Source organism: Alligator sinensis, unplaced genomic scaffold (assembly GCF_000455745.1).
Source record: "Alligator sinensis unplaced genomic scaffold, ASM45574v1 scaffold917_1, whole genome shotgun sequence".
Lineage (NCBI taxonomy): Eukaryota > Metazoa > Chordata > Crocodylia > Alligatoridae > Alligator > Alligator sinensis.
In genome coordinates this window covers 2,731,739-2,747,640 of record NW_005841988.1, presented here as the reverse complement: position 1 = coordinate 2,747,640, position 15,902 = coordinate 2,731,739, and the positions used below count along the sequence as shown (strand labels likewise).

At 42.7% G+C, this 15,902-nt stretch overlaps 1 protein-coding gene across 3 annotated transcripts in view; it reads left to right on the top strand.

Annotated features, from left to right (window-relative positions):
• The window catches only part of CCDC171 (coiled-coil domain containing 171), a 323,890-nt gene that overhangs the window by 38,921 nt on the left and 269,067 nt on the right, over nucleotides 1-15,902 (top strand). For 2 of the 3 annotated variants that reach the window (XM_014518841.2, XM_014518840.2), the window contains exon 7: nucleotides 4,382-4,678. In XM_014518841.2, coding sequence (XP_014374327.1) covers nucleotides 4,382-4,678 — 297 coding nt within the window. The remainder of the gene's footprint in view (nucleotides 1-4,381; nucleotides 4,679-15,902) is intronic. The other variant, XM_006021333.2, reaches the window with a different exon arrangement.

Sequence of the window (15,902 nt, the reverse complement as noted above, 5' to 3'; positions counted from 1 at the left end):
GTAATGGAAACCAATTATGAAGATGATTTAATGCAGCCAACGGTGAACGTGACTATAAACCACATGGCCCATATTGGGCAAATGTACTGATAAGAAGAGAACCTTTTTTTTTTTTTTTTTGTGTGTGTGGGAGTTAAAAAAACAACAACAACAAAATGAAACAAACAAAAAAACAACACCTCCCCCCCCACCCCCCCCCCAGGGCCCCAGTTCTTCACCCCCCCAAATGGGCAGTTGCTTCCTCAGGAGATAATGAGCACCGAGCCCAGAGGTACTGCAATACCAGGCTGGCACTTGGCTACCAGAACCAGCTCCGACACCCTCCCTTGATGCCAAAAATGATGATGGGAACCTTTTTGTAACAAATAAATAAATAACAATTTAAAAACACACTTGTATCACTCTACACTTACAAAGCTTCACTTAATGAGCATTCTTGTTTTACCAAAATTTCATATTGTAAAAACAACTAAACAACTATGTATCTAAAAACATAAAACTACATGTATTAAACCCTTTAACAACATATATCAACTTCCCACAAAAGAACCCCTTCCAGAACTCTTTCTTCATACAAAAACCCATGCAAACTATGACCTTAGTAACCATCTGAAACTCTCTTCCCCTCCCATCAGTCCTCTTTGTTGGTTTAGTGAACAAGTGTGTCCAGTCCTTTTCCTCTGCTTCATCTTTGCCTCTCTCTGACCTTTTCCTTGTCCTGCTCAATGTAGAATTTCAGTTCATGGAGCCTCAGCTTCAGGCACTTTCTTTCAGTGAAAGATAACCCCTTACAAAACTGGAAGTTTATAACTTTCCATAAACTGGTTTAAAAACATGCTATCCTTAGTAACGTTTCCTTCAGTCCCTTTGGTATTAGTTTGTATAGTACCATCTCCCATACTAACAACAGGCTTATTTTGATGACATTCAGAAAATCATGGACCGTTTCTCACACCCGCTTTGCATATGTACACTCCCAAAACATGTGTCCCACTACTTCTTCCCTGCACCTCTCCCTTGGGCATCTAGATGAGCTTGTTGAGCCCTACTTGTGTTGCACCTCTCTTACTAGCTAAATATTTCTTACAGCCACCTATGCTAGGTCAGCATATTCTCCTTTTAGTTGTTTACCTGCCACCACTCCCCACACCTTCTTCACTTGTCCTTCTGTAAAGTTTCCCACTGGTGCCATCCTATCTCTGTCTCTCTTACCACTTTCATCAATGTATTATGATCTTTCAGGATCTGTAGCTATACCTTCTCTATCTTATATCTCTGCATGAAACCTTCCATCTTAATGTGATGAATTGGTGGTTGTCACCCCATAGACTCTTCAAAGAGGTCTGATATACTCCTCATTTCCTTAAACTAGCAGCTGCACGAAGTCAGCTGATATGTGCTACTTTCCCCTCTCCCTCTGTTACTGCCTTGCATGCTGTGCTTACATGTTTCATATAGATGAACAATCCCTAAGTCTGACGGCCCCCATTCCCCGCCCTCTCCCCATCTCTTGCTTTCTATAGTTCAGCTCTAGCCAGCTTTTCTTTTTTGGCATTCCAGAAGAACATGCACATTAGCCTCTGTACTTTTTGCTATCTTCCACCGCATCAGTGGGAATACAATTCCCATATATAGAATAATTGGCAGTAGCACAGCCTTAACCACCATCACTTTTCTGTTAAAGAACAGCAACTTTCAGGACCATAACCAAAGTATTTGCTGTATCCTTGTTGTGTCACCTTTTCCCATGTTGTATTTATTACCTTTCCCTTTGGCATCCATCAGGATCCCTAGCACTCTGATTTCTCTGTCATTTGAAGGCTCAACTTCTCCAAGTCCCTCCAGTTCCTCACTTCCATTATGGTGCTTTTCAGTCTAGTTAGTTTAGCCCCTGTTTCTTCTCCATACTAGGGCGTATGCTTTGGCACCCTTTTCATTTGGAGTCTCACTCTTAACTACTACATTTATATCATCCATGTATAATACACATTTTGCCTCTCCTCCTCCCAGTATCATTACTCCACTTATGACTTAATTAGATTCTATACCTGGAAAATTATAACAAATTTATCATTTTTCCATATATAGAATCTAATTATTGAAGGGGTGTCTTACATTCAGGGTTGTCTTATATTCAAATAAACACATGTATTGATTGTATAGGGACTTATTAAATAACTTTTAGATCATTGTTAACTTTGTTCTTTATTAAATATTACATTTATATCATCCATGTATAATACACATTTTGCCTCTCCTCCTCCCAGTATCATTACTCCACTTATGACTTAATTAGATTCTATACCTGGAAAATTATAACAAATTTATCATTTTTCCATATATAGAATCTAATTATTGAAGGGGTGTCTTACATTCAGGGTTGTCTTATATTCAAATAAACACATGTATTGATTGTATAGGGACTTATTAAATAACTTTTAGATCATTGTTAACTTTGTTCTTTATTAAATATGTAGAAGGGTATTAAAAAAAAAAGACAGAAATGCCTTACAATTTTTCTGTCTCTACCGAAGCAGGATATTGATTCAATGATGCACCTTTTTACTGCTTTTAAAGTCCATTTAACCAAAAGAAGAGTTGGAATAGAGATCATAAACCAAATTCTCTCCTGGTCCAGGAGGGTCTTGTAGTGCAGGAGGTGAGGATGTTGGAGTGTCCTGTTAGGAAAGCTGGTTATAACTTCATTCTGCTCAGTAGCTTAGGGCAGTTAACTGTGAAGTGGAAAGAGCCTTCCATCCGAATGATTCCCCTTGCAACTCCTGTATAGAGAAAGCATCTCTTTTTTTTTTTTGTGTTACCTGGTCACAATTGTAAAGGTGGACAGATGATGCAAGAGCAAGCTCAGTAAGTTTTATGAAGAAGCTCTTCAAGTGCAGCTGGCAATCTGACATGAAACTGAGGAATAAGAAAAAACCCTAATTAAAAGGATGGTTTTTGAAAAACAGCACATTTGTAATAGAATAACATTGGAAAGTAAGGAAGTTGATCAAGAGAAGAAATTCTTATCTGTAGAATCTTTAATACAGTGAGCAACAAACTTATGCTTGTATGAGGCTAGCCAATGCATGTCTTCCTTCAAGTTGCAGGGTGTTTTGAGAGAAGAAATGCATAGTGAATGAAAGGGTGATCAGCTAGCCACCTTGATATGTGACTTGTACCTTTCTTGCAGCTTGTGAACCTGCATCCTTCAATTTTCCTTCAATTTTGCTTTTGAAAGCTGAATGAAACGAAACTCCAGTATTTTTGCCGTTCGTATTGGTTTGTCTTGTTTTCCTGTCACAGGGTCAGAAATACTCAGCTCAATACACTTATTTTGGTTGTGCATTTGGTGCCTTTTTTGATATTTGACTAAAATAGACTTGCTTCAACATCCCTAATTACTTTCTCCCCCCAGTTTGATGCACCTCTTTCTATACAACCAGATAAGTTTCTCACATTTGCATTTGTGTTCTTGAGGTAAAAAGGGCAACAGTTACGTATGCTGCATGCTGGGAGAAAAGCAGAGAAGGAGATACCTTTTCAGGTACTTCATAGAGCCTGCTGATTTGAAGAGAAATTCTGTGAACTGAGAGCAGAGTTGAAGCTTCCTGTACTAGTGGAAAAGCTCATGACAGTGGTGGGAGACGATCAGTTTGGAAAAGTGCAAAAGTGAGGGAGTTCTGTATAGCAGTGCTGATAGGCGGACACCAATTTTTGTCTTGCAGAGTTTGACTTTTGATTCTAACCCATTGCAATGCATTCTTGACCCTGTATGAGCTTGTGACCTGGAGATAAAACAGTGATATTATGGAAATGTTTTAAGCATATTTTAAAATATACTTGACTCGGAACTGAATCTTTGGACAAATAAGCTCATCTGTCTTCCTTGCAGAGGAACTAGATGCGCTTGCACTACTTTTAGAAATTAATAACAGAGTTTTTTGTACAAGGCAATAAAACTACAGCAATATATATAAATGCCCGCAGAGGTCACTTTAGGTAGCATAATAAAGCAGTGTATTGTGTGCGTTTTTAAATCTAATGTGCAAAATAGGATTTTTTAAAAATTGATTTGTAATATATCACAGTCATTTATCTCAACAATTGCTTGCAGAACTGAAACCAAGATCCAGAAAATATAGTCTCACAAGGGTTTTCTAGTATGAACTTAGGTACTGAATGATGTCCCCCATTTAAGTGCTAGGAAGCTGAAGGAAAATGGCATTTTTACTTCCACTCTTGAAGGTTAAAAGTGTGATTTGTCTTTTGACAAGTCACTTGGAAAATGGTACTCCCTTACTTCACACATCATGCTTCTAGTGTATACTCTGAATTGGATTTCTTCTTTTCATTGTCAAATTGTTGTTGTTTCATTTTACAGAAGTTTGGAAGACTGAGAGGTTGCATGTGGAGACTACAGCTGGTGGAATTTGGAAGAGAATCTGTTTCAATTTCTACTCCCTACAGTATTACCTTTTCAACTCCGCTTACTGAAATAAAATATTATAGTAAACCTTGGGCTTCTTTTCAGGAGCGAAATAATGCAGTACAGAGTATGCGCAAGAAAATAAAAGACCTAGAATTGGAACATAATGACTGCCCTGAGATCCTGCGGCGACAAGCCAGTGAGCTTGAATACGGCGCAGAACGAGAGGAGAAACTTAAAAAAGCACTTGAGGTAGATACTGCTTATCTCTTTATATCAACGAAGACAAATCTTACTGAATATCTTGACTATCCTTGTTAATCCTGAGATTCTGTGCTGGACTAGTTTCTCCAGTTAACTTCTGTTTTGGAGGGATGCTGTCTTGAGTGCACCGAAATTTTTATGCTCAACTTTAATTTAAATAACACAGAATATTCCTGTTAAATGAACTATACTAGTTTTGTAAACCACCAGGACTAACTTTGAATATTTGGAGGCTTGTCTATAGTGGAACTGGAGTGGAACACAGATGGAAAATGGTTTGAAGGGGATACAGGCCCATGCACCAATTAATAAATTAACATCTTTATGCTTTTAGAAAATTGCAGCTTGTTTTATCTGTGCCCATAGTCTTCTAATGTGCAGGGTATTTTGCTGTCATTGGCACCAATATAGTCCTACAAGCAATCAATGAAACTTTACTAAATGAAGTAATTCTAGTGGTACTGTGCCAGACCATTGATTTATGACAATTTAGAAAGGAGAAATGAGGTGCTGGCAGGGCTAGAGAGCTTTAGGGAAATAAAGGCTTCAGGCTTTGAACTTTTTGCTGGCTTGGATGGTGAAGAAGCAGCAACAGAGATTCAGCAGAAAGACCAGCTTGCACAAAGTAGTCTCTCTCATCTTCTTTTTTCTGAATCCAGTGAATATCTGAGGTCCTTCAGCTGCTTCTTCAATAACAGTTAACTTAAAGTTCTACAAACCCATAATTTGTATAGAATGATATTCTAGCTTTACCAGATAAATAAAAATTAGAGCTATTGGTGTATTAAATTAGTTAAATTATTTAGCTTTTTATGGGGTATAGTTCTCTTTTCAACCATTTGGGAGGGAAAAGTTCTTCTTTTTAACCAGAAGATGTGAGGAGACTTATGAAGAAAGAAATTGGAGATAAAATTATGACAGATTTTAAAAAGTATTACCATTTTACATAGACATTATAGTAGGATATGGGGAATGATCCATACAGTTTGATTGCATAACTTTCTATTATAAAGCATGGTTGTAGGTTCTTCAGAAGAGCTCACTGATTCTGTTTTCACTCTGTGACCTCAGGTGTATCTATCTGTTTACTTGTTTATAAAATGAAAATAATGTTTCCATATCACTGTGGAAATGAATTTGCTAATATTGGAGAGACCAGGATTCTTTTTTATTTATTTATTTATTTTTTTAAGGCCACTCTAGAAATGACAGGTTTCATGTGGATAGTCCTGTATTTGTATGCTTTAAAGGTATACTATGCAAGGCAGTGGCCAGTAGCTGAACAATGAGGATTAAAAATTTACCAGGTGCTATCTGTACTGCACATGAATGAATGAAGCAGGGTTCTGGTGGAAGAAGCAGAACATGATTCTGTCATTAAAGACTATGTCAGAACATACATGGAAGTGAAATCAACATTGCACAAGCAATATAGATTTGGGCACTTCTTAACTATGGATTGCTTGAATCTGATCCTGTGTGTTTTTTAAAAGATTTGTTGGGGTTTTCATTTCCATCCTGTGTGTGTATGTGCACATTATGATATACAAAAAATAAAGATATTTGTATGCATTTCAAATGAGGTGAGGTGGAGTCAGTCTGCTAAAGATTTAGCCTGACTTGCCGTTTTACATTCTGTCAGTATAAATCTTATTTCATGGGGCAGTGGGCATTTTCTCTTTTGAATTTCCAACCCACCTGTTTATCAAACCCAATATTCAAATGAGCACCTGTCAACATAGTTGTATCCCTGCCTCTCTCCCATTCCTCCTTGTTTCACTTGCTTTCTTCCTCAGCAATAGAGAAGGGACCAGCCTGTATGAGAGCTTGTGCCCTCTGCCCAGATGTAGTTTTCAATGGCACAGGCAACAGTGTTTGGTTTTGGATGGTGATGCAGAGAAAGAAGAGTGCAAGTGGGCAAGTGCACCTTTTGCTGTTTTAATTTGCTTGTCATTGAACTAGGTGATTTGGCCATGAGCTTCTAAATCTCTTCTTTATATTTAAATCTCTAACTACTACCCAGAACTATTGCCCTATGTATAAATAAATCCAAAGTATAGGTAACATGAAAACTTGCCTTGATAGTTCCCCTCATGAGAAGTTAAGTAGCTGGTCAGCGTTATCAATTAGGGTGTATGTTTAGTAAATGAATGGCTCTAAACCTCTCCATGGTTTTTCAATAAATTTATTGAAGTAATTAACAAAAAAATCCCTTGTTCACTGCTCAGGATGAGCACATCAATTCCTCTTAAGCTCTCAAAGCAAATATTAGTTCATTACAGTGCATAACACTGAAAGGTAGGTAAGAATATTTTGATTTGTAGATAGATGGGGGAAGGGGAGACATGGACATGAGAGAATTTCTTCCCTATAGATAATGGAATTCCTACTTCCAGTCTACTGTTCTTTTATAAAGCACCTGCTCTCAACACTAGGCTGTTTCGTTTCATGAACTACCAAATAACTTGTTATTACATACTGAACATTACTATGGTCATAATATGAATCTCTCTAATTTTCTTTTCTCAGTAGTTATTTGAATGCATACTATGCTGCAATGGGTTAGATCAGGGGTTCTCAATCCCTGGGCTGTGGCGGGTTGGCTGCTGGACTGGAAGTGGCTGTGGACTGGCAAACCATGGCCCCCGGCTGTAGAGGCCGTGGCTCCTTTTGCAAGGCCCATGGCAGCGCAGAGTTTGGCTCACCTGCCCCCTCTTGGCCCAGGGAGTGGGGTATCCTTACCTGTCTTCCGGCTGGAAGTTTGTGCCGTGGTTTGCTGGACCACAGCATAAAACCTTTGGGAACTCTTGGGTTAGATAGTTGTTTATGCAGTTTCAAGAGTTCTGAGCCAGATGGCAGGTTGGCTTCTTATCTAAGCTTACTCATCCTAAGCTAGTCTTCTGTGAGGCTTTAAAGAGCAGAACTGACCTGTCCATCCCTGGATAAGTACTCTACTTGAATACAAGATGAGGTTTTTTCCTCTCAATTAGCATGGAGGAAATCTTGTCATTAGATTTGCATACAAAGCAGAAGGGAAGGGCAGGTAGCTGCTGCAGCTCTGACTCTGGCCCTGACCCTAGGCTGTGGCCAGTCAGACCCACAGCAGTGGGAGGATGGAGGGTAAGAGGGCCACCTGACTCCTCCTAGCCCAAGGGCAGGCAATTATTTTGGGTGGAGGGCCGCTTACAGAGTTTTGACAAGCTGTCAAGGGCTGCCTGGGTAGCCCTGTCCCTTGACAGATGCCCCACCCCCCAGTTGCCACTTTGTGACTGGAAGTTCCTCCCCTTGCCCCCAGAAGTACTTTCAGCAAGTGGTTTTGCCATCTTAGAACCAGAAAAATACCAAATTATATTCTAAAAATCAAACATCTACAACATTCATTAATTTGATTTTTTCAAAAAAATCTTTCTGTCCTGATTTATATGTTTGTGTAGTGTACATAGAGGTGATTGTACAATAGCTTAAAATGAAGTCTTATTCTCTTGTATATTGTGGAAGGGGGTGGGGAGTGGGTATAGGCTTGGGGTACAGGGTATAGGGCTGTGAGTGAGGGTGAAGGAGCATGTGGATAGATGTGTGTGGGTATGGGGTTTGTGGCTGGGATGTGATGGGGTGTGGTTGTTGGGGTCTGCATGTATGGCAATACAAGGAGGGGTGTGGGTGCATGGGTATGGTGGGGTGTGTGTGTGTGGGACTTGCCCTACGAACACACATACATTCTCTCGCTCTCTCGCTCATTGTGCGTACACACACAGGGTACCAGTGCAGGGTCAGCGGTGATGCAGCTGGGGGCCATGTGGTGCTGGAGCAGCTGGCAGGCAGGCAGGCAAGTGGTGGCAGACAGAGGCTTCTGATTGAGGGAGGGGTAGAGGTGGAGGGGCGAGGCCAGGCCAGCCTTGCAGCTGGGTCTTGCTGGCTTTCCCTGGATCCTACTGCCCCTGGCTCCTGTAGTTTTTGATAGGCAGCTGGGAGCAGATAAATATAATTTTTCTAATTTTTTTAGGGACCCTGCTGGCCAGATAGAATGGCTTGGCAGTCTGGATGCAGCCTGTATTTTGCCTGCCCCTGCTTTCCCTGCTGTAGCAGTGCGGGAGGAATGGATTTAAGGCGACTGTAACAAGTGGGCATCCCAGGGCCGGTTTGAATATTGGCCCACCCACTTATTTTGGAGCAAACTACCTGCCTACTTCACCTGACACACCTTTGATATTAATTGAGATGATAATGCGAGAGGCTGCCCTTTTACTTGCCTGGATACCAAGGTCTTATATACATGGCTCCAGCGTCTCCCATACTGTGTCCTATGCCTTGCAGATGGTATCCATGGTCTAACACCCGACCTATAACTTGCCTGGCCTAACACCTGGCCACTCAATCTGGGCTCCCATCCCTTCCCAGTTCCTTGGGCTCCCAGCCCAGCTCCACTCAAGGCTCCTAGCCTGGTTTGGGTCCCTCATAGTCCCCATATGACCCACACTGGGCCTCAATCTTCATATGCCCAACACAGGGCTTCTCAATATCCCCACGCTCATCCCCTGTGCCTGACACTGGACCTCAAGAATTCCCTTACCCCTTGCCTGAGAAACCTCACATTTAGCTCCATTGGCTTAGGACCCCATCCCTATGGAGTCTTGGATCCAACTCCTTAATGCCACTTAGGTCTCACAGTGGGCCTGGAACTTGCCTCAAGTCCCTTCATGACTTGGGCCCTGCCTCAGGACTCTGTGAGCCTGGGCTTCTCTTTGTTCTTAGGGGTGTGCTCCCCTAGCTTTTCCCCTCCATGGGGTCACCAGCAAGGCAACAGGGACTGAGGCTTTCTGGTGCCCCATATTCACCCTTCACTGGGGAGGCACAGGTGTGGCATTTCCTGGAGATTGCCCCACCACACTGTTCAGCCCCAGCAGGGTATAGTTTTAGGTCATACCCTAGGACCGGGAGCCTCCAGCCGTCCCCGTAGCTCTTATCCTGTACCTTTAAGGTGGTATGAGCAGCAGCTCCAGCCAGGTGGTGGTCTTTTCCTGGCTGTTAGCAGCAAGCTGTTGGCTTCAGTGCTCAGGGCCTGCTTTTATCACAAACAGCTGGGCTCTGTTCCCTAATCAGGCAGTTGTGCCTGATTAGGAGTGTAGACAGCTACAGCCTGCTTGGCTGTTTGCTCATGCCCCTTTGAGTAACAGAGTACAAGTTGTGCTCTATTACAGTGACCCCCCAATAATTAGATTCTATACTTGAAAAGCTGTAACAAACGTATACATTTTCCAAATACAGAATCTAATTTTTGGAGCGTCATCTTAAATTTGGGGTCAGTTTAGATTCAAGTAAATATGGTAGTTTGATTCCTCCTGTAGGAGCAAGAACCAGATGAAACACCTTCTAAACAGCAGTAGCAGTCTGCTGCCTCTTCCTCAACTAGGAAACTTGCTGGCCTCAAGAATTAAAATATGTGGAATACTCCAAGATCTGGACTGATTTAAATGCATGGTGTAGAGGAAAAGAAAAAATATAAACCAAACAACTCTTCTCAAATCTTGGAGTATGTGCTGTGTAGGCTAGCTTTTGGGTCTGTCAGTAAATTTTGCTCAAAAGACAGTCTTCTCTCTGCTGGGACTTTAATTTTGCCCACGTGTTGAAAGTTTCCCACCGGCAGCATTGCTGATAAATTCTCAAGAAATTTGGATTGATCTTGATTGTGTTTATTAAATGACTCCTTGAAATACTCTCTTCAGTTTCACTGTTCCTACTTTTTTAACAAATAGTAGGGGGTGCACTGATAGAGATTTTGGGGGTCGATACTGATAGCCGATTTTTAAAGAGGCATATCTGCCCATACCGATCCGATTTCCGATATAGCACGGAGAACTGCATGCAGCTGGTCTGTTGTGGTGGACGGGAAGGGGGGATGGAAGAGTCATGGGGGGGCAGATCAAGGTCCCCGTGGTGAGGGAGGGAGTTGAGTGAAGTTGGGCCTGGGACAGGCGCTGCCCAGCTGGAACGGGGTGGGGTGTGGGACAGAGCCGCAGCCCATCTAGGGGGTGCGGGGAGGGGGAGCAGCTTCCACCTCTGTATGCACCCCAGGAGGGCATGGAGGGTGTGTGTCCTCCGGATCTGCAAGGGACAGGATGGCTGCTGTAGTGGGCTAAGGCTGGGGCCAGGGCTGAGCCAGGCTCTTCCTGGCGGGGGCTGGGCCAGACTCTGCTTGGGGCAGGCAGTGGTGGCGCTGGGAGGGGGCTACAGGTGGGGGCCTGCAGCCACCCAAAAATTCACCATAGCCCCCCTCCCAGTGCTGCTGCTGTCTGACCCAAGCACATTGTGGCCCTGCCCCCGCTGGGAAGAGTCCAGCGCGTCCCCAGCCTGCAGCGGCAGCTGCTCCACACTGCGCAGATCCAGGGGCACATGGCCTCCCCTCATGCCCTCCTGGAGTGTGCACAGCAGTGGGAGCCGCGTCCTCTCCGCACATCCCCTGGATGAGCCGTGGCTCCATCCCACACCTGCCCAGCCCTACTCCCTTTCTCTCTCACCACGGCGGGGCCTTGATCTGCACCCTCTCCCCCCCACGCCCCTTCCCTCTCCCCTTTCTGTCTACCACAACAGACTGCATGCAGCTCTCTGAGCTGCCAGGCTGTGCTCCTCACTGCTTACGTGCTGTGCTGCAGCTGTGCGCATGCATGGGCCATTTAGCAGCCAAATTATCGGCCACATCGGGCTGATTTCTGATGCAGCCAATTTTCTTTTTTTCTGTACTGATCTGATATTGTGTTGCTGCACCTCTATCAAATAGGATTGTAGTGACCACTCACATCCACACATGGAGGGTCTGAATTTGAGACCTAGTACATCTACAGTGATACTGTGATGTTTTGTCTTGACCTGGCTGTCTAATCAGAAATTATTTCCAGTTCTTTATTCTTTTCTAAACCTGTACATCTCAAGGAAATACTCTGACACCTGTGGAACAGTCAAAGCTGTTGGGATCTACCCTGCCTCCATGCTAAGCCCTGGAACGATATTGAGTAGTATACCCTACCAATTTGCTTCTTATCCATGCACACCGCATTCTGGAAATTAAGCAAGGTGAGTGTATTTAGAGCAGCTCTTAGTAGTTCACACTTGGGGCTCCTCTAAAGTGGTTGCACTGCTTAATAGTTGGGATTTAGTATCTGTGGAGTAGGAGTCCATGATCAGAATGCATTTCTCAGTGGTTCTTCTGGTCTTGGCATGGAGACAAAGTGGACATCCCCAGAGTCTCCAGCTGTGATTCTTCTTGCTCCCACTTAAGGGCAAAAGGTGTTTAAAGCATTGATTGTTAGATGGTTAAAATATTGCATTAGAGACATACAAAGTACAAAAGCAAAATCCTACAGGGCAGATCAAAGCTTATCAAATAAGAGCACTGACTTATTGACCAATAAAGAAGGAATTTGTGTCCCACAAAGAAATCTGAAACCAGTCAGATACTTCAAGCTGCATCTACAAGCTTTGGCCGATATTGCCTTTAGTTGGAAGGCACCACATGCTGTGATACCTCAATAATCTTTCTAAAAACAAAGATTTTTAAGTAGTTCTGAAAGCCCCTCCTTGGGGTTTTATTGCTGTTAAGAGACCAACCTAGTAATCGTGAGCTGAGAAAAGACAGAAGAGTAAGGTATCAAATGGATTTTCTTTCTGAATATTTAGGCTGGCCTCTCAACTTAAAAGGTCAAAGTTTAGTTCAGTGAAAACATTAGGCTAGTGTATCCTGTGGATTCCTTTAATCAAGGAAAACTAATTATTGACCATTACGAATTAAGATATTTTTTCAGCCTCAGAAACATTCATGCTGAGTTGTGTTCCTAAAGTAAGAACCTAGCTTTCTGCCGAAATGATTGTAACAGATCTATTCTTGCTTCCCCATCTGCTCAGCAGAATTAAAACTATTACGAGAATAGCATGCGTGAGGACTTGGGATTCAAATATCAAATTGTTTCTGTGGTAGTTTGGAGGATGAGAGAGAACCTAGGCCTTTAAGTCCAGTGTTGAGATCAGAGTTTGGTTTACATCAGTGGATAGATGTAACCATTTAGATCTTTTAGAATCAAGGCACCCCTTGAAAATCTCAGCTCTTAGTTTTCACTTGGTTTTTGACTACAGAATAGAGCAATTCTCCTGTTACAAAAAATTCAGACCACAACAGGTCAGAATGCATTTAACATTGTGAATTCCTATTTGAAATCTCTGGGTTTATCTTTTGAATCATGTTTACACACCTAACAGGTGCAGCACACTGGTTGAGAATAACTGGTTTACATGGTGCAAAATGTCAGTTGAATAGATATTGCATTGCATTCCAGTTTGCAAAACAGTATCAATAAGGTCCCTCACTAAGGAGCTGAGGTGCATAACTGCCACTTTTTACATTCTTTAACATCCACTTTCATGACCCTGGTGATATCTACTACATTTTTTTGCCGCTAGGATTCTGTGGCTGCACAAAACGGTACTTATAAGCATGAACAGAAGCAGCTCAGTTTTGATGCTGCTGTTTTAGAACCTATATCATACCCTTTGGGCTTCACATATTAGGGATCTCTCTGTTCATCTTGCTTCTGGGGCTTAATCTGGCAGGCATTCTTGGAATGTGACTATTGTATTAGGCACCTCACAAAACATTGCAGGGCACAGAATGGGGTAGGGTTATATCTCTGCTCCCTTTTATCCAAAAGTTCAGTTGTTAGAGCACTCATCCAGGCTGTTGGAGACTTGGTTTTAGATCTCAAGTTCCTTCTCTGCTTGAGGAGGTTCAACCTCACATATCCCAAGTCTGTGGAGAAGGACTCTTACTCTAAATTTAAACTGTGGGTGAGAGGAGACTGATGACCAGTGAGACCATTCCAGTCACAACTCCAAAGCTTTTTTAGGATACACAGTAGCAAAGACTTATTTGTATCAATAGAGACAATGCTAATGTAGCCTTGGATTCAAGGGAGAAACAAGTCTGCTGGCCAGGCTTCTCTATTCCCTTGGGGGTTTGAGTTGGTTTGTTGAGTTTTGAAGAAGTCTGAGGTTGTGTTTTCTAGCCTATGCCCAATATTTATAGTTGTTTGGGTTTAATATTGTAATAAATGATTTCTGATTTGCTTTATTTAAATTCCTTTGTTTCACTGAAACTTCTAGAACTGGATTGAACTAGATATCTTATGGACTTGGAAGGCTTGGGAAAATAAAAAGGAGGGTATCTTATCTCCTCTTCCCCAGTGTGGAGTGTTGTTTAACACTGGCCTGTTACCTCTTTACCCTAGTTTCTGGTCTTCTGTAAGAAGGCTGCATTTTAAGGATTTTAACAAAAAAATCTATTTATAGCAACATAACGTTTAATGCATTTGGTTATATCAATTACTACTTCTAATATTTTAAGATAAAACCATAGCAGTGGTGACATGTAGGGGGTGCACATGCACTCCCTGAGAGTGCTGATGCACCCCCTGACAGGCCGTGCTCCCTGCTCAGGCGCCAGATGGGGGGCAGGCAGGAGTGTCGGTGCCCCCTCTGCGAGCGCTGGCCAGGGAATGGAAGTGCCACAATCACTTCTGGGAGTGCCGCAGCACGATCAGCCATGGGGGGACATCCTCCCCCAGTCTGCGATTGTGTGGCTGTGGGGGACCACTCCCCCGGTTGCTGACTGGTCACTGGAGGGGGCATGTGCCCCCCAACTAAGTCATCCATGAACCCTAATATAATATATAGGTGATGCATAGGAAAGCACAGGGGGGCATGTGCCCACCTTTATAGCAAATACTCTGGCTGGTAGGGGGACACAGAGTGCCCCTGCCCCCCCCGAAATTGGCTCCACTGTGCCACATGGGAAGTGCTGGCAGTTCTGCTGCCACCAGTGCACTCGGCCACCAGCTGTGCCCCGCTGGTGCCCCCACAGACTCGGGAGACGCAAGTCACCCATCATGTATAGTCTCTTTTTTTTTTATAATGTCTTTTTTCAGGTTTTGAGCTTTAATTATGCTTCGTTAAACATGTTGATGGCTTTCTTTACTTTGCTGGCCAAGCTGCTTGTTACATTGGCAGATGTTTACATTGTGGTCACTCAGATACAGGCTTTAAGGCCTTATGCTTAGCCACACTTTTACAGCTTGTTATTACTACATAAATTAAGTTTAGGTATGACATACAGGCACTAACTTCCAGGCTGCTGGTATATTGAGGAAGGGACAGTTTTGGTTCCTCCTTTTCAGGCTATTCCACATTGTGTAGAATAATTTAAATATTCACTGGGGCAAAATAAAACTGCCTCAACAAGATGGGTGGAGTTGGTCCACCTCATAATACTACATAGCCTGCTGATTTAAGGCACTCTCTATGGAGAGTGGAAGGTGTATTTTTGAGCATCAGAAAGGAAAGGGACTTGAGAATTTAAAGCTAGGTCTTTCACACACCAGGAATAAATGCGTTAACCACTGGGCTCCTGGATAAAAGAGTGGCATTAGCAAAAACAGTTCTTCATCAAGGCTTTTTTGAAAGATAACACTGACCTCTCCTTGCTTTTTGTAAAGAAGGACACCTTCATGCAAGAGAGGATTTCAGCCTGAGTCCTGTGCAGTAGAAAGTGTCTCTTTGTAACCTTGAATAAGGCCTAGTCTACTCCTGTTCTGCTGACAAAGCTGTGTGTGTTCACACTCTAAGCTCCTGTGTAGTGGTAGACTTATTCCACCTCTGCTGAGTGGGATAAGGCTTCTGTTGCCATCCAACAGCCAGCAGAAAGTGCACGTAAGATGCTGCCCTGATGCACCTTGTATTCTGATGGCCTAGCTGCTAGAAGGATCCAAGTGTCCATGTACTGTATTATCAGAACTTTTTGTCACTAGATCAGTTAAGTACAGATGTAACCTAAAGTCTGGAGAGGAGTGGGATTTAAGACACTCTTCCCTTTTATATTTCCTAGAGCTGGTTTAGGTAGCTTCCTGCTTAGCCTGTTGGTTGTTATGGATCCTCTTATCCAGGTACCTAACTTCCTGTGCATTGTGGAGGCATCATGGAGACCTGGCTGAAAACTGTGCATTACACTGGTTGTCAGGAAGTTGAAATCTTTTTTAGTTTTGTGGACTTGTATACACAGTTTCTCTCAGTTTGAAGCCCCTAAATATGGAAATACCCAATACTGCAGTCAGGCAGTTGTGCAAAACTGCATTTGTACTAGGACATGTACTCCTTTATATTATGTTTTAAAAAA